The 21,421-nt window shown below is 46.3% G+C and overlaps 1 protein-coding gene across 11 annotated transcripts in view; it reads left to right on the forward strand.

The window, feature by feature from the left end:
* Nucleotides 1-21,421, forward strand: part of HHAT (hedgehog acyltransferase) — a 408,436-nt gene that overhangs the window by 73,499 nt on the left and 313,516 nt on the right. For 2 of the 11 annotated variants that reach the window (XM_075529968.1, XM_075529962.1), the window contains one exon: nucleotides 3,169-3,248. The exons of the other annotated variants lie outside the window; for them this stretch is intronic. In XM_075529968.1, coding sequence (XP_075386083.1) covers nucleotides 3,246-3,248 — 3 coding nt within the window. In that variant the 5' untranslated portion in view covers nucleotides 3,169-3,245. The remainder of the gene's footprint in view (nucleotides 1-3,168; nucleotides 3,249-21,421) is intronic. 11 annotated transcript variants of the gene reach the window in all.

Genomic DNA, 21,421 nt, shown 5'->3' on the forward strand with positions numbered 1-21,421 from the left:
GGCAGTGCAGGGGTTGCGTGTTGGAGTGTTAGCCAACAGGCTGGAGGTTCCAGGCTTGCCGCTGCCCAGAGGTGTGGCCTTCTGCTTCCAGAAAGATTGCGGCGGCGTGGGGAGCCGATGGGGCAGATCTCCGTCTGTTATGAGTTGAATTGGATTTGATGTGAATAGATTTAAAAACCAAAGAAAATCTCTGTGTGACTGATAGGATTCAGAGAAAAGAACAGGACAGGCATTGTTCCACGCGGGGGAGGTTGGGAATAATGGCTTAGAGCTGCTATTGGGGGGGTGGGGGCTGGTGATGGGGAACTGGAGGAGCAGAAACACTTCCTTCTCCCTGAAAGTGATGCCTGTCAAGATTCCTCACATGGGTTTTGCCTTTTGAAATCATGACATGACAGTCGATAAGTCTCAGAGAAGGAGAAATTAGAAGTCGTCGCAGGTTGAGAGCAAGATGCTGGAGGCCATGGGAGAAGTCGCTGAAGGGTGGTTTCTTTGTTCGGGTGGAGAGCGGACTGCGACCACAGTCCGGTTCCCGTGGGAGATAAGGGGAGGGGCTGCAAAGTGTGAGGTGGATGAGGGGTAGTGAGCCCCTCAGCATTTTGCTCCCAGGTTTTATGGAAGCAAATTGCAGACCGAATTCTATCAAGTATGTACAATGACTACACAGTTATGCGGCCTTCGTAGAAAACCATCCACACCAACCTGTTCTGTAGGCTCGATGACGGCTCAGTTCTTTGTTCTCTTAGGAGCTCACATCACTTCCTTGCGTAACGGTTCCTTCAATGCAGAGGATTAGCTGGAGGAGGGGACATTCTGAACTCTCTGCCGCACCAGGCAACCAGAGATGCTGTCTGTACACCTGTGGCCAATACAGGAGCTGCAGCCACGCCCCAGAACTCTTACAAAGGGTGTTAGGTTTCAGCTTTCCTGGGTTCTTGAACCTAAGATGATGGCCCCAAATTATTTTAGCCGGCTAGTTATTAGGCTCATTAACAAGGTACAGACTCTACCAGGGAAAACACATTTATTTAAGCCTTTTTTATGCTGATTAGCAGAATTCTAACTGCAAATGCGCTGCCACCGAGTAGATGCCGACCATTGTGACCCTATAGGATGGGCTAGAACTTCCCTGTGAGTTTTGAAGACTAACTGTTTATGGTGGTAGAAAGCCTCGTCTTTCTTCTGAGAGGTGGCAGGGGGTTTTGAACTGTTGGCCTTGAAAGTTGTACCCCAACACGTACCCACGGTGCCACCAGGGCTCCTTTGTAGCTGCCAAGTCGAAATCAAAGCCTGGCCTGTGGGCTGCTAACTGGGCTTCCCACTCTGTCTTACAGGGGCGAGGTCCTGGCGGCAGAGCGGGTATGCACAGTGACCAGTTCAAAACCACCAGCCTCTCCGCGGGGAAAGGCGGGGCTTTCCACCTCCGTAAACAGTTAGTCTTGGAAACTCACAGGGCCAGTTCTAGCCTGTCCTACCGAAATGTGAAAAAGGTCTGTGGATTGTATTTGTGGATTGTATCAATGCTAATTTCCCGGGTTAGTCCTTTTAAGATGTTATGTAGCATTCCCCAATGGAGAAGCTGGGTCAAAGGATCTCTCTGTCCTATGTTTGCAGCTTCTGGTGAGTGTACTTTGATTTCACAGATTTAAAAAAATAATAGAGAGATGAACAGTATTGAAAAGGCATGTCACACATCATCCCCATAAGACTGTGTGCACCAGGACAGGTTACTGGTACACCCTAGCCCAGCAGGCCTCCGCTTTGCCCCCTAGTGGCAGCTCTGAAGACACTGCGGAGACTGTATGTTACGCTCTCCAAGAACTCAGCACTTTTCCTCTGGCTGCATTGCACAGTACCTGTAAGTTTTAAAAGGCTATTGCTAAGGATAAGCCTTCTCCTGGAAGAGTTCCTTGCCCAAGCTGCTGGGGGTAAAAAGTCAGCGTCACTGGAGTCGGGAATCAGTACAACCAAGTATAGACACTGGTTTGTCCGTAGATTGTATACATCTTTTACTTTGTTCTAACGATTTTTTTGGAAAGGAAGAACTTGATTTTTTTTTTGAGACCTTCAGTAGAGCTAATGTTGTTAAAAAGGAGAAATTATTGATGAATCATTCTCAATTCAGCACAGGTGTGGTAGTACAAACTCACTGCCAATGAGTCAACTGTGACTCGAAGGGCCTCTGTAGGACAGGGCAGAACTGGCCTGTGGGTCTGAGACTGTTACCCTGTATGAGAGTAGAAAACCTCATCTTTCTCCTACAGAGTGGCTGCTGGTTTCAAACTGCTGACCTTTGGTTTAGCAGCCCAATGCTTTACCACTGTATCTCCAGACCTCCTTCCCCAGGCACCTAGTCTCCGGTCTCTATTCTGAAATGCTGACCATATATCATCGGAAGCATGCAGCATGCAATTGTTTGAGATTAATTATTTTACTCAGCGTAACTCCCCTGACATCAATGGAAGTGAATGTGATGTGTTCCAATGCGCCACCCTACTGCAAGGTGTTCCCCATGGTATGGCTGAGCCTCGTGCAACTGTTCAACCACTGAATGACATTTGGGCAGCTTCTGGCTTTACATCCGGATTTTTTAAAAAACATTTTATTAGGGACTCATACAACTCTTATCACAATCCATACATATACATACATCAATTGTATAAAGCACATCTGTACATTCTTTGCCCTCATCATTTTCAAAGCATTTGCTCTCCACTTAAGCCCTTTGCATCAAGTCCTCTTTTCCCCCTCCCTCCCTGCTCCCCCTTCCTCATGAGCCCTTGATAATTTATAAATTATTATTTTGTCATATCTTGCCCTATCTGGTGTATCCCTTCACCCCCTTTTCTGTTGTCCATCCCCAAGGGAGGAGGTTACATGTAGATCCTTGTAATTGGTTCCCCCTTTCCAACCCACTCACCCTCCACTCTCCCAGCATCGCCCCTCACACCCTTGGTCCTGAAGGTATCGTCCACCCTGGATTCCCTGTGCCTCCAGCTCCCATATGCACCAGTGTACAACCTCTGCTCTATCTAGACTTGCAAGGTAGAATTCAGATCATCGTAGTTGGGGGGTAGGGGGGAGGAAGGAAGCATTTAGGAACTGGAGGAAAGCTGTATTCTTCATTGGTGCTACGTCACACCCTGACTGACTCATCTCCTCCTCTAGACCCCTCTGTGAGGGGATCTCCAGTGGCCGACAAATGGGCTTTGGTTCTCCACTCTGCACTTCCCACTTCATTCACTATGGTAAGATTTTTTTTTTTTGATGTTGATGCCTTATACCTGATCCCTTTGACACCTCGTGATTGCACAGGCTGGTGTGCTTCTTCCATGTGGGCTTTGTTGCTTCTGAGCTAGATGGCTGCTTGTTCACCTTCAAGCCTTTAAGAGCCCAGACACTATCTCTTTTGATAGCCGGGCACCATCAGCTTTCTTTGCTACATTTTCTTATGCACCCGTTTGTCCTCAGTGATCGTATCATGGAGGTATGCACCCAATGATATGATTTTTTGTTCTTTAATGCCTGATAACTGATCCCTTCGGAACCACATGATCACACAGGCTGGTGTGTTCTTCCATGTGGGCTTTGTTGCTTCTGAGCTAGATGGCCGCTTGTTTATCTTCAAGCCTTTAGGACCCCAGATGCTATCTCTTTTGATAGCCGGGCACCATCAGCTTTCTTCACCACATTTGCTTGTTCACCCGCTTTGGCTTCAGCGGTTGTGTCGGGAGGGTGAGCATCATAGAATGTCAGTTTAATAGAAGAAAGTATTCATGCATTGAGGGAGTGCTTGAGTAGAGGCCCAAGGTTCTTCTGCCACCTTAATACTAAACCTGTAAATATAGGCACATAGATCTATTTCCCCATCCTCATATATGTATATTTGCATGTACATGTCTTTGTCTAGATCTCTATAAATGCCCTTTGCCTCCTAGCTCTTTCCTCTATTTCCCTGGACTTTCCTCCTGCTCCACTATCCTGCTCCATCCCCACCAGCGTTACAGCTACACCTCTTCGTTATGTTACCTTACCCTTGATCATTTACATCCGGATTTTTGTGTCAACATGAAACTTTCGTTTCTCATCAAGGGATTCCTAGGAATATGATGGCCAGATTGTAAAATCAATGCCCATTTAGTTTGAGAAGAAATGGCCAAGCGGGTTTCCGGAGTGGCTGTGCTGTTTTGCATTCTCACCAGCAGTGGATCAGAGACTCTGTTCCTTTGTGCCCTTGCCAGCATTTGGCATTATCACTGTTGTTAATTTAGGCTGTCACATCTCATTGTACTTTCCATTTGCATTTACCTAGTAGTTTCTGATGTGGAGAGCCTTTGTAAGTCCTCACTGGTCATCTGTCTGTCATCCTTGCTGAAATGGTTGCTCATATCGCGGGCTCATTTTTCACTTGGGTCATTTATTTCTTTACAGTTGAGCTTAGAGAATTAATTCTTTGTAGACGTTACATACTATTCCTTTGCCACATAGGTGGTTTGCAGATATTTTCTCTCAGCCTTTGCCTGGTTTTCCCATCCTTGCCTTTGGACCTCTCAGCTTGTTTGGTCACTAGGGCTCATTTACGGACTTCTTTTTCTTTTGCGGATTGTGCTTTCAGTGTCATATCTAAGCCTAGCCAGGTAACCCAAAGATCGGCTCTTTTGTTTTCTTCTAATGGTTTCTTTAATTAGTTGTACACTTTATTATATTTAAATTTATGAACCACGTTGAGATTTTTAAAATATTAGTTTAAAATAAGCACAACAAGATCACGGTCATTGAATCAATTTCACCTCAGAGCAAGCCTGTAGGACACAGCAGGACTTCCCTCCGGGGTTACTGAGGGTGTGAATCTTTATGGGAGCAGGAAGCCGCATCTTTCTTCCCAGGAACAACGCGTCAGTTCAAACTGCTAAACCTTGCGGTGAGCCGCCCAGCTCCCAACTCACTATGCCTCCAGCGCAACATTGTGTTCGGTTGAGGCTTACTCATGCTAGTCCACTTGCCCCAGCATCATTTATTGAAAAGACAGCATTTTTTTGGAAAGTAATTGTTTATTTATTTTTGGAAGCGTTTACATGTATCGTTTGCATTTCCAATCCCTGGGTATCAGTCCTGCTCTGTCCTGTGGGGTTTGTGTGGTTCAGAATCGGTTGGCTAACAGTGAATTCTGGTTTGATCTAATGAGGTCTTCTCCCCTCTCCATTCCTCCCCGTCTCTCCTTCATTAGAGCTCACCCTGCTTTGCCCAGCAGAGGACAGGAGGGGCGTTTAAGAAGTGGGACTCACACAGAGTGGGAATGGTGCAGTGGGTGCTGGCCATGGACAGGATGGCTTCCTCACCCTCGTGAGCATCTGTTTCACCTGGCAAAGCCATTGAAGCAGAGAGTGTGTTATTTACAGGAACAAACAAACAAAAATGTTTTATTAGAGAAAACATTTTTTGGTATAAGCAACATTAATTTAGGTTTTACTAATTTTGCATTATATATATTTATTATAGAGAAACATTTTTATCTTTGAGGAAATGCTGGTTGGGGAGAGAGTGTTGTGCCAAAATTGTGAGACGTGAAAATGATTTCGTCCAAATCACTTTATAAATAGCTGAGCATCTGGTGAAGGAAAAAGAAAGCCCTTCCAATAATTGCTAAATGAATCATTAGCTCGAGTTCATCCAGAGAGCAGAATGCCTACACATCGAGGCCGCCTCTTGCTCCTCTGGAGAGTGATGGGCCCTTGCGGTGAATTTGGTGTCTGAGTGAGCAGGGAAACACTTCTCGTTTCAAGTCTCTTAGCACCGCTTTCGGTTGATGGACGGCTCTTCCTCAGTGTCATTTGGAGTTATTTACTGTGTTGTCTGAAAGTAAATAATGTGTGCTTACCGCTGCTTAGGAAATAAATACGGGGAACCCCCAGCATTTCTGTTTGCATACGAGCTGGGTGTAAGGGATGGGGAAAATGGTCACTGGCCTCACTCACCTTGCCGCTGTTTGCTGTGCCCAGGTGAAGGTGCTGGGTTAATGGAAAGCCCAGACTGTTGGGTGGGGGTGGGCCAGCTCTGCTTGATTTGGATGGCAGGATTCGCTCCACTCCCGCTTCCTCCCCAGGGGAGCTGCAGGCCTGAGTGGTGGGCTACACAGGGAATGGTTTGCCTGCCACTGCTTGTCCACACCGACGGGCATTCTTCCCACAGGAGCTGGTTCTAGCTTCCCTTACGCACGCTAGAATCCACTCCGGTCATCTTAAGCTGAAAAGCATGTCTTGCAGGGCCGCAGGTGGATGTCGGAGCCATTGAAAGGGTGGTGGGAGCCATGACCAAGTGCATGTTCAGGACGAGTTCCTAGAGCAGGCTTGCAAAATTGCTGCAGAGCTGCTGGCTGCGAGCAGCCAGTGCCCTGGTGCGTTAGCAAACCACCCAGTTGGGCAGCTCCAGCACAGCCGCTACCTTGGCTTCAAGGAACCTCCGATGGACCTTGACCTTGTGTCTCCTCTGTGGATGCTGCGGGAAACCACCAAAGGGCCTCTCTCTGAAGAGCCTCACAGCGCCCCTGCTGGGTCCCGCCGCTCTTTCGCCTTCTAAGTCTTCGTGGTAATTTGTCATCAGAAGCTCAGTCCTGTGCAGCTGCAAGGACTTGTGGGAAATGGAAGTTTCTCGCCTTCTAGCCGCCAGTACTAGGAAGTCATGCCAGAAGTGGGTGGGGGCAGCAGTGAGGGAGCCACCGGGCGGGGCCTGACATACAGAGCAGGCACTTTACTTTGAGGGGAAGGTTTCCCCTGGCATGTTGACGGAGTTCTGAGCAGTTGAGCTTTTTCTCGCTTTGCGGCTGCTGTCATCTGTGGTGCTGCCCTAGTGATGGAGTGGTTATGGGCTTGGCTTGGCTGCTATTCCAAAAAGACAGAAGTTCAAAACCACCAGCTGCTTCTTGGGAGAAAGATCGACTTTTTAAAAAAAAATCATTTTATTGGGGGCTCTTACAGCTCTTCTAACAATCCATACATACAAGCACATTTATACATATGTGGCCGTCATCCTTTTCAAAACATTTTCTTTCTACTTGAGCCCTGATATCAGCTCCTTTTTGCCTCCCTCCCCCACCCTCATGATCCTTTGATAAATTATAAGTTATTTTTATTCTCATATCTTACACCATCTGCTGTCTCCCTTTTCCCACGTTTCTGTGGTTCATCCCCCTGGAGGGGTGGTGGTGCTATATGTGGATTGTTGTGATCGGTTTTCCCTTTCTCACCGCGCACCACCCCCCCCCACCTTCCCCCTATCCTCATCATATTGCTACTCCCATTCCTGTTCCCGAGGGGTTTATCTGACCTGGATTCCGTGTGTTTCCATCTCTTACCTGTACCAGTGTACATACTCTGGTCTAGCCAGATTTGTAAGGTAGAACTGGGTCATGATGGAGGTGGTGGGGTAGGGGGAAACATTGAAGAACTAGAGGAATGTGTGTTTCGTCGGTGCTATGCTGCCCCCTGGCAGACCTGTTCCTTCCTTGTGACCCTTCTGTGAGGGAATAGGATGGGCCTTTCTACTCCCATAAGCAGTTACACTCTTGGACACCACAGAGGGTCGCTATGAGTCAGCATTGACTCGACGGCAGTGAGTTTGGTTTAGGATTAAATGCCCACAGGACAGAATGTGCTTACTCCAGCAGCCACTGAGTTATCTTTGACCTCTCTCTCCCTCCCTGACAGCAAATTCTGTCAGTCCTCTCTTCAGACATAGCTGGATTCCAAACACGCGGTGCACTGCCGTGTAAGTAAAGTTTTATTGGAACGCACCCATGCCCAGTTTGTCGCCTGTGGCTGCCTTCTGGATTCATGGGCAAAGTTGAGCTGTTGTTACCGAGATCACGTGGCTCCCAAAGCCAAAAATATTTGCTATCTGGCCCTTTGTGTTAGGTTTGCTGACTTTTTCCTTAGAGGGGTTATTTAATAGCAAGAAACAGCATAGATTTGGAGAAATGAGTTCAAGTTCAGATGGCTTTTGGGCTTTATCAACAAGCTGTTGAACATTCATGATCACACAGAATTAGAATGACATGTGTGAGCACTGATGAGTCCAGGGTGATACAGCGATTGAGGACAGTGCTGGAACTTGATGAGTCTCCTGAGGTTAAGTAAGCACAGCGCCTGCCACACACAGCAGGCCACTGGCTCCAGTGGATCCCGATGGCGAAACTAGTTTCTGCTGGAAATCGAAGGTCCCACCCAGTCCTACCCTGGCTTCAAGGGAACTGGCCCATGGCAGGCCCCCATCCCTGGGCTTTCTCCATTTCTCTCCAGAAGGCCTGTCTTTGAGAGCAAAAACCCAAACCAAGTTCATTGCCATCGAGTTGATTCTCATGGCGACCCTATAGACAGGGTAGAATCATTTGAGACTGTTCCATTGTACAGGAGTAGAGAGCCTCATGAGCCTTCTGAGGGTCTGCTGGTGGTTTCAAACTGTCGACCTGGTGGTTTGCGGCCCAGCACATAACCCTCTAGGCCACGAGGCTCCGCCCTCTGAGAGCGCTCATTGTAATTATGTTCCTGTCTAGTTGTTGGAGTCCTTTACTCTGACGGGAATTGATTAGGTGACATTCCTTCCTTCAGCTCGTTCTGTGGGACCAGCCACCCATTCTCGCTGCAAGGCCCTGGAGAAGAGTAGAGATTGACAGCAGGCCTGGTTCCACGCAGACTGCTCAGGCAGCGGAACGTTCCAGTCGGGCTGGAGCTCTGCCTGATCCACGAAGAGCTTCCCTTGACATCCTGAGGTCCCGAACCCTCTTCTCGTAGGCACCGTGCCAACATGGTCTGTGCCCAGTCGATCGCTGTCAAGTCTTTCAGTTCCTGGTCGTGTTGGTGCCCGTAATAAACGTGTCAATCAAAGCAGATTTCTTCATTCACCACATCACCACTGTTGATCCGAACAGAAAGATGAGTTCAGACGGGTCTAGAGAATTATCCAATTTCAAAAGAAAAACAAAAAGCCTCCTCGGCATTCAGAGCCTGAGCCAGCTCCTGCCGACAGACAGGATTGCGCATTTCCGGGAGCATGTTGCAAATCCAGTCTGTGTGCTCTCTTGTTTCCGGCCAAGGCTCAGACTTGCCCTGAGGATGAACGTGGAATGTCGGCCCAGCAGATTCCACATGTGTCTGCCCAGGAGGAGGCAGGGGGTTAGAGCAGGCAGAGAGCTTGCAGAACGCGCTGACCTGACAGGATTTTCCGCAACACCAGCAACCCTCAGAGAAGAAGGACTTTAGGGAGCCCTGCTTGGGCTTGGAAAGCTCACACTTGCTGCTGCTCCATGGAAAGGCGGTCTGGCGGGCCCTCAAATGTTGTACACCGCACGCCATGCAATTAGGAGCTGCCAGGTCATCTTGACTTATAGGGACCCTGGGGGACGGAGGAGAACGGACTCAGAGGGGTCCCCGGCTGTCAGATAGATGGAGGCTGATCACTGGGGTGTTTTTTATTTTACCCCTCGGTTCAGCCCACTTTTTGTTCAGCAGCGCTTAACCGCTGTGCCACCGGGATGACCTTAGAATTCCCCCCACCCCCCCAGCAGTGTCATGTTTAGGTGTAGAGCTGAACGAGTTGGCCACAGGGACTCTGGCAAGCATCTGCGCGTGAGTCCCACTGCAGCACCTAGTGGACAGCCCCCAGAGGACACCACCCGGGTGCCAACAACAGGTGGGTGGAACACCAGTGCTTAGGCCTGGCGTGCAAAGGCAGTGCACCAGTACTTCCCACCAGCCGTGGGAAGGAGCTCTCCTGAGCCAATGGGCTACCAAAGCCTTGCAAGCTCTGTGCTGAGTGGAAGAAACCAATCACAATAGCCCATGTATGATCCCATGGACACGAAACACATAGAGCAGGGAGACCCCGGGGACAGAAAGCTGATGCGTGGTTGCCATGGGCTGGAGGGAGCGGAAGGTGAGGAGTAATGGGGAGCTGAGTGGACACAAGGGCCCGTGTGGGGTGAAGAAATGCTCCATCTGGAGAAAAGATGGAGGTCATGGTTGTGTACCATGCTGGGAACACTCTAAGTGCCACTGAATGGTATGCTTTAGAATGGTTCATTTTATGTCGTGTGGATTTTGCCTCAGTAAAACAAGCCGACGTACAAAATGACGCAAAAATAGCTCAAGCTTTTTGTGGGGGGAATATTTAAGATATGGAGTTGCAGCCCTGTAAGTCTCTAAATTCTGGCAGATCCTTTCAACAGTAAATGAAATTTTGGTTACTGCTCAGCAAACAATTCTCCCCACGGTGGGCGAGGTCTGGGGAGATTCTGGGCTCAGGTTGTGGCGGTGGTGGTGCGTCAGATGCCATTGAGTGTGTTCTGATTCACAGTGACCCTGTGCACACCAGAATAAAACGCTGCCTGGTCCTTCCTCATGCTCACAGTGGTGCCTATCCAGGCCATTGTTGCAGCCACTGTGTCAGTCCTCCCGACCGACCTCTTTGATGAAGGATGATGTCTTTCTCCAGGGACTAGTCTCTACTGGTCTCTCCTGGCAACATGTCCAACATACGTAACATGAAGTCTTGCCATCCTATCCTCTAAGAGCACTCTGGCTGACTTCCTCCAAGACAGGTTTGTTTGATCTTTTGGCAGACTGTGGGACTCTCAATATCCTTTTCCAGCATCTCAATTCAAAGGCAACAGCTATTATGTCTTCCTTATTCAGTGTCCAACTCTCACATGCATAGGAGGCAATTGGAAGTACGTTGGCTTGGATCAGGCACACCTGAGTCTTCAAAGTAACCTCCATGCGTTTTAACACTCTAAAGAGGTCTTGTGGAGCCGATTTACCTAGTGCAACGCGTCTCCTGATCTCTTGACTACCGCTTCCATGAGCATCGAATTGTGGATCCATCCAAGGAAGTAGAAATCTCTGACACTTTTGATCTTTTCTCATGATGTTTATCATGATGATACTAATTGGTTCAGTTGTGAGGATTTAGGTCTTCTTTACATTGAGTTGTAATCGATGCTGAAGGCTGCAATCTGCAGGTGCCTGAAGTCCTCCTCACTTTCACCAAGACAGATTGTGTCATCTGCATATCGCAGGTTGTTAATAAGCCTTCCTCCCATCCTGATGACACATTCTTCTTCTTTTTAATCATTTTATTAGGGACTTATACAACTCTTATCTCAATCCATACATACACCAATTGTGTAAAGCACATTTGTATATTCATTACCCTCATCATTCTCAAAACATTTGCTCTCCACTTAAGCCCCTGGCATCAGCTCCTCATTTTTTCCCCTCCTTCCCTGCTCCTCCTTCCCTCATGAACCCTTGAAAATTTATAAATAATTATTTTGCCATATCTTTCCCTATCCAACGTCTACCTTCACCCACTTTTCTGTTGTCTGTCCCCCAGGGAGGAGATCACATGTAGATCGGTTCCCCCTTTCCAGCCCACCCTCCCTCCACCTTCCCAGTATTGCCACTTACACCACTAGTCCTGAAGGGATCATCCGCTCTGGATTCCCTGTGTTTCCAGTTCTTATCTGTACCAGTGTATATTCTCTGGTCTAGCCAGATTTGTAAGGTAGAATTGGGATCATGATAGTGGGGGAGGAGGAAGCATTTAGGAACTAGAGGAAAGTTGTATGTTTCATCGTTGCTACATTGCACCCTGACTGGCTTGTCTCCTCCGGAGACCCTTCTGTAAGGGGATGTCCAGTGGCCTACAAATGGGTTTTGGGTCTCCACTCTGTACTCTCCCCTTCATTCACTACGATATGATTTTTGTTCTGATGATGCCTGATACTTGATCCCTTCAACACCTCGTGATCGCACAGGCTGGTGTGCTTCTCGCATGTGGGCTTTGTTGATTCTGAGCTAGATGGCCACTTGTTTACCTTCAAGCCTTTAAGACCCCAGATACTATATCTTTTCATAGCTGGGCACGATCAGCTTTCTTTGCCACATTTGCTTATGCACCCATTTGTCTTCAGCGATCGTATCATGGAGGTGAGCACACAATGATATGATTTTTTTGTTCTTTGATGCCTGATAACTGATCCCTTCAGCACCTCGTGATCACACAGGCTGGTGTGCTTCTTCCATGTGGGCTTCGTTGCTTCTGAACTAGATGGCCGCTTGTTTATCTTCAAGTCTTTAAGACCCCAGACACTATCTCTTTTGATAGCCGGGCACCATCAGCTTTGTTCACCACATTTGCTTGTTCACCCGCTTTGTCTTCAGAGGTTGTGTCGGGAAGGTGAGCGTCATGGCCATTCTTCTTCTTAGACCCTAATTCTCTGATTAAAGTAGCAGCTGTGAGTTTGAGAAGGGGGAGCTGGTGGCAGCTGCTAGACGACTTCTCTGCTTTACTGGGGGTGTGGCGGGGGTTATGTGGCACTTGGCGCTTTAACAATATTTCGGTCCTGACCTTGGCCTTATTGGCCATGTGCTTGTGTTGTCTTTGGCTGGAATATAGGCTTTAAGCCTGTGGCTGAGCTCAGCCTTGTCTGGGGAATGCCAGAGAGCGCAGAACCCGGATCTTGGCCGCCATTCCCTGGGATAACAATGCCCATCCTAGCTAGGAGACTGGGAGTGAGAGTGCAGGATCCTGATCCCTCCCACACTGATGATGGGATTCTAGGAGTGGGAGGGGGAAAGAAAGATCCACTCATGGGTGACTTGACAGACTTAGTCATGTGCCAGGAATTTTCTTCTTTTAACTTTCTGCCCTTGAACTACTTATACTTTTGAAAAGGATTTTCACCTCCAGGCATAAGAATGCACATTAAAAAAGGATCACTTGGAAATGTAAGGAAACCTTTGAAACATCAAAACGTTAAAAGCTACATGTGCAACATTAAGAAATGTTAATGTTTGATTTATACCTCTAAATGCAGATGTGCAGCCTGAGGACCTGAGACTTGACTTGGAAGATAGACGTCGTCACTTACTGGCTGTGTGACCTGCGAGTTAACCTCTCTGAGGTCCCTCTCCCATTCGGCTGTGGGCTGAATCATGCCGCCTAGATAAGCTGTATGCTACAGTTTCTGACCATCGGGGGCAGAGGGGCACGTTCTGGCACAGACCAGGGCGGTTAGGCATGGACTCTAGTGCCCTGTCTAATCATGGGTGGGCTTGGAGAAGCCATCTTCTCTTTCCTGCATGGGGAGCACTCCGTCAGGTGACCAGCACCCTCATGGTCTCGCTTTCCGATAATCTGGAGAGGAACTATCTTTTCCGCTTCTGAAAGGAACCTTTGACTCCTGCTACGTCAGAGCGAAGTGAGTTGTCCGAGCTCACACGAGGGCAGAGCTGTGAAGAGAGCCGCTTTCCTTCTTACTCCCACTGCCACTTGCTAAGTGTTGGGTCCTCATGTCACACATTTAAAGCCAAGGTTCTTGCTATCAGGGAGGGCCTTTATCATCCTTTTCCCCATGAAAGGAAAATGAGAGGAGGAACTCATACAATGTGCTTTATTAAGAACGTTAGAATTGAGGTGTAAATAATGGCGTGGGAAGATGGGGGTGGAGTGGAAGGTGAATGTGGGGAAGGCATGGACCGTCAACGTGGAGACTGGGGAAGGCGTCCCACTTGAACTGACATTTGAACTGGGCCATGCATTGTCAGGTCATTGGGCTGGCTCTGTAGTTATGGGGAGCATGGAGGAGGCACGTACAAGGTTGCCCACGGTTTGGCCAGATAGAGTATTGTGTGTGTGTGTGTGTGTGTGTGTGTCTCTAGATAGAGAGGCCAGCACAAGTAGAGACATCTTGGAAACACCTTCCTCATTGATATCAGACAGGCCAGTGTTTGAAACCCAGCTCGGCCATGTAGTAAACCAAAACCAAACCAAATCCACTGCCATGAGGCCAGGATGGGAAAATCCGGTGAGTTTCTGGCCAGTAACTCTTTACAGGGATAGAAAGTCCTTTCATTCTGCCGTAGAGCAACGGTTGGTTTCGACCTGGTTTCTACCTGCTGACGCTGTGACCGACTCACGGGGCCCATGTGCTTCAGAGGTGTTTTTCCTTGGCTACAATTTTCTGCATTACCAGGCCTTTATTTTGTGGTAGATTCAAATTTGAAAGTAAAAGTAAAAGATATTTCGGAGAAGTATTACCCCTCCCCTCCCAAAAATGCTGGTGTCATTTCTTCAATAACTTGAAAAGAGCATGCTTTTTGGTAATCAGGGTTATAGTTTAAATAATAAAAATCTCATTTCCTTAAGATATCACAATTTTAGGTGTCAGTCTCCCTATTGTACATATAGAAGGGAGCTATAGAAAGTTCATGGAAAAGTAGAATTAAAAGAATGGAATTTCCCACAAACTTTCTGTGTTACAAGTATTTGTACCACACAGGGACCGTGCATCTGTACTATACACCAGCATCTGTAACATGAAATTTAGGGGAAAATAGTCAACTTTAAGGGTGGTTGTGAGTTTTCAGTGAGAAAACGTACACCTACCATGTTAATCAGTGATTTGCTTGAGAAGAAAGGAGAGATCGCTGTCAGTTGTGCACACATGTTGCTGGATTGCACCAGGCTTTCTCCCTTGCTCTGCCGTTAGTTTGGAGAGCATCTTGATTGCGGCGTGTGGTGGTAGTAGCGCTGAAAGTTGACTCATTTAGACTGTGAGCTCCTGAAGGGTGAACTATTCTTTTACGTTTTCCCACCATGTTTAGAGCAAAGCTTTCCTGGTATATAGGTCAAGGCCAAGAGGAAGCTAAGAACACCAGGTCCTGCTCCCTGCCTTTGTTAAAAATAGGAAAAAGGTAGAAGTCAGAATGACAATTTAAGAGACTCAGGATTATGGTGGCATGGCACCTGGGAACTGTGGGTCAGCGGAAGTGGCCTCAGCTCCCCCAGATGTGGGTGTCTCTCTGAGTCACACTCCATGTGGCCTTTCCAGCCACAACCCCTTATGTGCTATATCATAATTCTGCGTTTCAGATACTTGGGCCTGTGGTCCCATTGGGGCATTATCTGCTAGAACAAAGGTATGGAATGAGAATGAGTCCTGGCCTTAGGAGAGGGTGTGAATCGCCCTGTCCTGTTTGTTTAATGGTTATCACAGTCATTATTATGTATTATTATGGATGTAAGGAATTATATGATGCAGCTGAGAGGAGAAAGAAAGTTGCTTCTGGAGCAGCCTGGAAAAGCCTGCTTGATTTAGATGAATAGGAAGCCAATGCCTACTGGAAATATTTTCCCAGAGGCACCAGGTCTTATGAGATACAGTCTAGGGGTTGAGAATAGGTTATTACACTTGGGCAAAATTTGATTGTATCATGTAACTTCCATGTAACCACATGGGTCTGGTAAGAAGGTGGGGGAAGATACTGATAGGGTTCACCTGTGAGTAACTGTGAGCAGGATTCCCTGCAGTGCCATCCTGGTGCTTGCTTATAAAATGAGCCCACCGAGATGCAGGAAGTGTGATCTCATCACTGGCGAGAGGCAGGAGTGGAGTGAATCCTCTCCCCGGCCTCTGACTTACCCTGCCTGACCTTCGGACTTTGGGCTGAATTGCACCCAGCACTGTGTGAGACGTTTTCTTTCTTTTTTTTTTTTTTAAACTTTTGTGAGTTTGGCGAGACATTGCAGTGATTTGAGGGAGTGTACTCAGGGAGACATGAGGGAAAATATTCTGGGGAGGAGTTGGGGCGGGGGTGGTGGTGGAGGGAATGGAGCAGACTGTCATCTTGCAAGAGGTATCTACTTTTGGAAACTTTTCAGGATTCAATTTCTTGAGACTAGTTTGGCACTAATTCTTATGGAAAAAAATATTAGCGCACATCCCATTCCTAAGTAGCCCACTTCATGTTTGGGATTGTGAACTGCCAGGAGAAGGCTCTTGAGAAGATGGCAAGGGGAGAAGATAGATCCAAATGGAACCAGCTGTAGAGAGTTCTCAGTATTGCCCAGTTGCTAATTGAAGGCTGAGAAAAATAATCAATTTAGAGGATTCTTAGATCTAGGTGCTCGGAGCTTTCAATGTTGTACATGAAGATGGTTTCCCTAAGTCTGTAAACGTGAGGTGAAAAACCAGCTTTATTTAGCATGCGTGCCCCTGGCACAGATGGATTTACCCAAGAAACAAGGTACACATGGACATAGGCAGTGGTTCTCAACCTTCTTAATGCCACGACCCTTTAATAAAGTTCCTCATGTGGTGGTGACCCCCCCAACCATAAAATTATTTTTGTTGCTGCTTCATAACTGTAATTTTGCTACTGTTAAGAATCCAGCGACCCCTGTGAAGGGTCATTTGACCCCAAAAGGGGTTGTGATCCACAGGTTGAGAACCACTGGTTTAAGGTATCAGTTGTCCAAAAATTTCATTTGAATGCATGAATAAGCACCTATATCTTTTCATCTGGCCCTGGTCCAGCTTAAGCTATGTGGTGGGGTGGTGACTCTTCAAGAGTCTCGGGGTTTAAGGACAGCCAGCTTTAGAGAGGCATCATCAAAGATGTAGAGCCTTGGTGGCTTAGTGGTTACACACTGGGCTGGGCTAACAACTTCAAGGTCAGCAGTTCAAAACCACTAGCAGCTCCTCAGGAGAAAGACAGAACTTTCTCCTCCCGTAAAGAGTTACAGTCTCAGAAAGTCACAGGGGCAGTTCTGCCCTGTCCTATAAGGTCTCTGTGTGTCAACATTGATTCGCTGTCAGTGAGCTTTTGGAGTTTTAGATACACTATCAGATATACCACAAGTGGTTGACCTTAGTATGAGAGTTTATTTTCTCATTGTCTAGGAAGCTAAAAGTCTGAATTCAGGGTACTGGCTCAATGAGAAGGCGTTCTCTCTGTTTGCTCTGCAGGAAGGCCCTGGCCTCACTGTGCTTCTGCTCCTGGATAAACTTCATAATATGGCGTGGTGCCTTTCTCTGGTCTCTCATTGCTGCTCTGTGATTGCTTATGCAATCTCTTTCGTATCAAAAGTAGTGAATTAGACATTCATCCCACACTAACATAAGAAAGCCAATCATTCTCAAGTGGGATTGTGATCACAGGCATAGAGATTAGGACTTGTACAACAAGTTTTTTTAAATTAACTGGGATTAATACATATATCAAATCATTTCAGAGTTCAGTCACATCCAGCAGAATTATACAATCAGTTTCCAAACATTATTTTTCCCAATATGGATCCCTTGACATTATCACCTCTTTACCCTCTGTGCCCCCCTCCCCCCAAACCCTTATTCCACTGGCTGACTCTGTAGGTTCATCAGTCCTGTTTTTCATACACCCCCAAACAAAAAAACAACTACTGCCACTTCAAGAGGGTGACCCCCAATGACATAACACTCCTGAAATGCACCCTAATATGTACAATCAAAAACCAAATCAAACTATACAACCTCCCCATACATAAGATTTTGAAAACCGGATCAGGTCCAGCATGCATCATAGGGGGTATGCCTTTGACTTTCTGTACTTAATTCACCGATGCTCTCCATTTAGTGACCTCTTTCCTCCTGTCCCTCAACTGTGGACAGAGGGAGTTCACCAGAGGCTTATTTCCTGTACAGTTCCACCAAGGACTCTTGGGCTCCCGCTGTCACCCAGAGTCTTTTGCAAACCAGATCCTCCGACTGTAGGCTCTGATACTAATCATCCTTCGACTTTGGATTCTATGCTTCAGGAGATGATGGTGTGCTTCTTCCATGTGGGCTTAGCTGACCTCTCACTTAGATAAACCACGTATTTTTTATAGCAGGATATAGTTTGGTTTTAAAAAGCGCTTAGAAGCAGAGAGAAGGATTTTCTTCCAGAGTGGACAGAGAGACTCTATCTAGCCAATGCTCTGAATTTGGGCTTCCTTTCTCCTGAATAATGAGAAAATAAAATTTTGTTCTTCCAAGCTACCCGTATTGTATTATTTATGTTATAATAGCACTGAGAAACCAAGACCGTTAGTGTTCTTTGGAGTACAGCCCCCCGCCTCCATGGAGTAAAATCTTCCTGGTACCACCTGCCTAGGATGCATCTCAGATATGTCTGTTCTCTTTTGGTTTATTTGACAGAAGTTGTTTCTAATGGACTAAGACCTGAACGGTCAAGAAGGGAAATGGGGGAAGAAGCATGTGTCAGTCAGGGTTCTCTTGACAGGTAGACAGATAGTACAGTGCCAGTCCATTTTTTGTTTTCTGTTCCATTTAAGTTTGCCCAAGTCGGTGCCCACTTGGCAACCAGCAGTGGCAACCAGTGGCAACGGAAAACAGTGTGGATGAGCTTATCCACATTTATATATGAGGGGCTTCAGAAAGTTTGTAGAAAAAAATCCATTATTTCTCAATTCATTTGTCTATTTCCCAATTCATTTTGGTACATTAGCGGGTAGTGAAAAAGAGGAAGACTTTCAACAAGGTGGATTGACACAGTGGCTGCATTGATGGACACTTGGGAGGGTGGCATGGGAGCGGGCAATGTTTTGTTCTGTTGGACATATGAGTGTGGGGACTGACTTGATGGTCCCCCCCTACAACAACAACATATCTATGCATGTGTGCTGCAGACATGTGCTGATATGCAGGCACACACGCACTCACACAGATCGATGGATTGATTTTAAGGAATTGGCTCATGTGATTGTGGGGACTTAGAAGTCTGGACATTGGAGGACAGACCGGCAGAATGGAAATTCAGGGAGGAGTGAATAGTTTAGTCTTGAGTCTGAAACCTGTAAGACTGGCCAACAGCCTGTGAACTCATGCTAATTGATGGCTAATGTTCATCACAACTTCGGAGTACCTTCACAGCAATACCTAGATTAGTATTTGGCCAAACAGCTGGGGCCATGGTCTTTCATAAGGTTAGAGGAGAATGTGGAAAAGTTGATTGGAGGCTCTAAAATTTGCCTTGAAGCATGCAATTAAGCTCCGAGTCTATAAAGCTTTGGCTCATAGAAGCAAGTCCACGCTTTTCTCACCCACATCCTTCGTTGCTGGTGACGGTCATCTTGGCATACCCACTGGGCTAGCTTTTCTGTCCATCCATTTTTTTCTTTCGGTAAATATTTTAAATGGCTGAGCACAGGCAAAAGATAACAGGTTTTCTTTCCTGTAGATGCATATCTGATGAAAGAGTTAGTGATTATAGACTTTGTGTAAAGTTCTGTGCATGGACTTTTACCCAGTGTAGTATATTCGGTTGTCCTGGGCCTTCAGGTGGAGTATAGTGATTTTCTTGTTTCTTAGAATTTAGGAGATACTGAATTTTTTGTTTTCTCTCTCCTGAAAAAATAAACTCGAGAAAGACAAAGGAAGCCTAGGGATATAAGTTCTAAATGTGATGCTTACTGTTCAAAGATATTGATTATATTGCAGAAGCTGAAAAGATGGGGTTTGCTCACTGGAATATTAAAATTTAAAAAAATCTAGTCTTCGTACCTGTAGTGCTTTTACCAAGATGATATTTCTCTAGTCTGGCTTCATCATGTGAACTTTGAAGTTGTTTACCCTACTCAGTGAGTTGGCTTTCTGGTCATTTGGAATAGTTAAGATGGGGTAATGGAGTCTGGAGCAGGGCTCAGGCGCTGGGAAGCTGTGGGCACATCTTGGGTGCTGATGTGTTTTGTCTGTACGTGGGTGGAGTTAGACCAGGTCTATTTCAGCTGGAGGTAGGGCCTCGGAACAGAATGTGTCCTGGATCTTGGGAACAGGGAGCATGTGTTATCTGAGGATTTGAGAATGTGCAATGTTATTTTTAGAAAGTGGAAAAAGAAAATCTTACTTTGTAGAAGCAAGTGACACAAGTAAAACATGATTAAAATTTTGACTAGCACGTAAGCAATGAGACTAGCAGTTAGCAGGTAACATCTGGTGCTGTTGCTGGGCTGCAAGGTGGGTGGTTCAAATGTACCAGTCACTCTCTCGGAGAATGAGGAGATTAACTGCTCCCCAAAAGAGCCGCAATTCTGGAAGCCCTATGGAGGGGTCCTGTGAGCTGGAATTAACTCAATGGCAGTGGGTTTGAGTTCAGTACTACCGTATATACTAGAGCATAAGTCCACCTAAATTTAAGCCGAGGCACCTAAGTATACCACAAAAACTGCATTAAAAATGTGCTGAAAAACTCGGCTTATACACGAGTATACACGGTACACAGGGAAGATTTCCATCAGTGTCACAATGATCAAGCATTCAATTTCTAGCTGAAAAGTTGGTTTGACCCCACTCAGATACTGTGGAAGACAGGCCTAGTGATCTGCCTCAGAAAGGCCACAGCGCTGAGGAGCCCGTGGAGCAGTCTACTCAGCACACAGGGACTCACCGTGAGTTGGCATGGACTTGGTGGCACTAACAACACCAACAACAACACCAACTGTGCACTGGGAACTTCTAGGAATACAGAGGCTCTCCTTGGAAACTTTTACATTCCTAAATGTTAACTATTGTTATCAAATGAGAAAACAGAGCAGAAGGGCAAGTATTGAGCTCAAGGTCATCGTAGCCCATATGCGGGTCATCTGTGATCCAAACCCAATCAGTGGTCTTAGAGGCTATGTTTCAACTTCTGAATTCATATTCAGGTATGAATCAAGATCAACTTTATATTTTACTTTCTGGAAAAAGTTTTATGGTATATGCAATGGCTTGAAATAGTCCCTCAATCTTCAGGTACTGTTTTATGCACAGCATCCTCCCCTGAAGCTCCCGTCTCAGAAAATCAGCTTTTATCCTTCGAATTCAATTAAATTTGCCTGTAAGTTGTACTTACAGAGAATGACAAGATTTTCATGTCAGTGCTCATTGGAGAGTTCCCTCTCGCCACACAATTTGGCCAAAAATTTGAGGACCTCTGAGGCTTCCTACTATTAAATATTGCCATCAACCACTACTTATGCCAATGGTGAAGAAATTGAAGAACTAATTCTATGCGCTCCTTCAGTCTGAAGTTGATCATATAATACACTTGCATCGATGATTATTCGGTACTGGAATTTGATTGTTGGAAATAGGAAGGACCCAAATATGGCTATGTTGTTAGAAATGAAGCTAGAGATTGCATTTAGAATTTAGCAAGAACAATGACTTCCTCATTGTGAATACGTTTTTTAAAAACAACATAAATGGCAGGTATTCACATGGACCTTACCAGATGTAATGCACAAGAATTGACTACAGATGTGTGGGGGGAATTGGAGATGTTCAATATCAGTCAAAAAGAGTCCAGAGACTGATTATGGAGCAGAACATCAATTGCTCATATGTAAGTTCAGGTAAAGGTGACGAAAGTCTTAAGATGTAGAGAGCCAAAATAAGACCTTGAGTATCTCAGCTGAACTTAGAGGACATCTGAAGAGCATAGTTGGTGCCTTGGACACTGATGACCATAGACTTGGCAAGTTATAGGATGACATCAAGAAACTGGTCCATGAAGAAGGCCCAAAGGCCATTGTAAAGGGAAGAAAGAAAAGACCAAAGTGAATG

This window comes from Tenrec ecaudatus, chromosome 1 (assembly GCF_050624435.1).
Source record: "Tenrec ecaudatus isolate mTenEca1 chromosome 1, mTenEca1.hap1, whole genome shotgun sequence".
NCBI classification, from domain to species: Eukaryota; Metazoa; Chordata; class Mammalia; order Afrosoricida; family Tenrecidae; genus Tenrec; species Tenrec ecaudatus.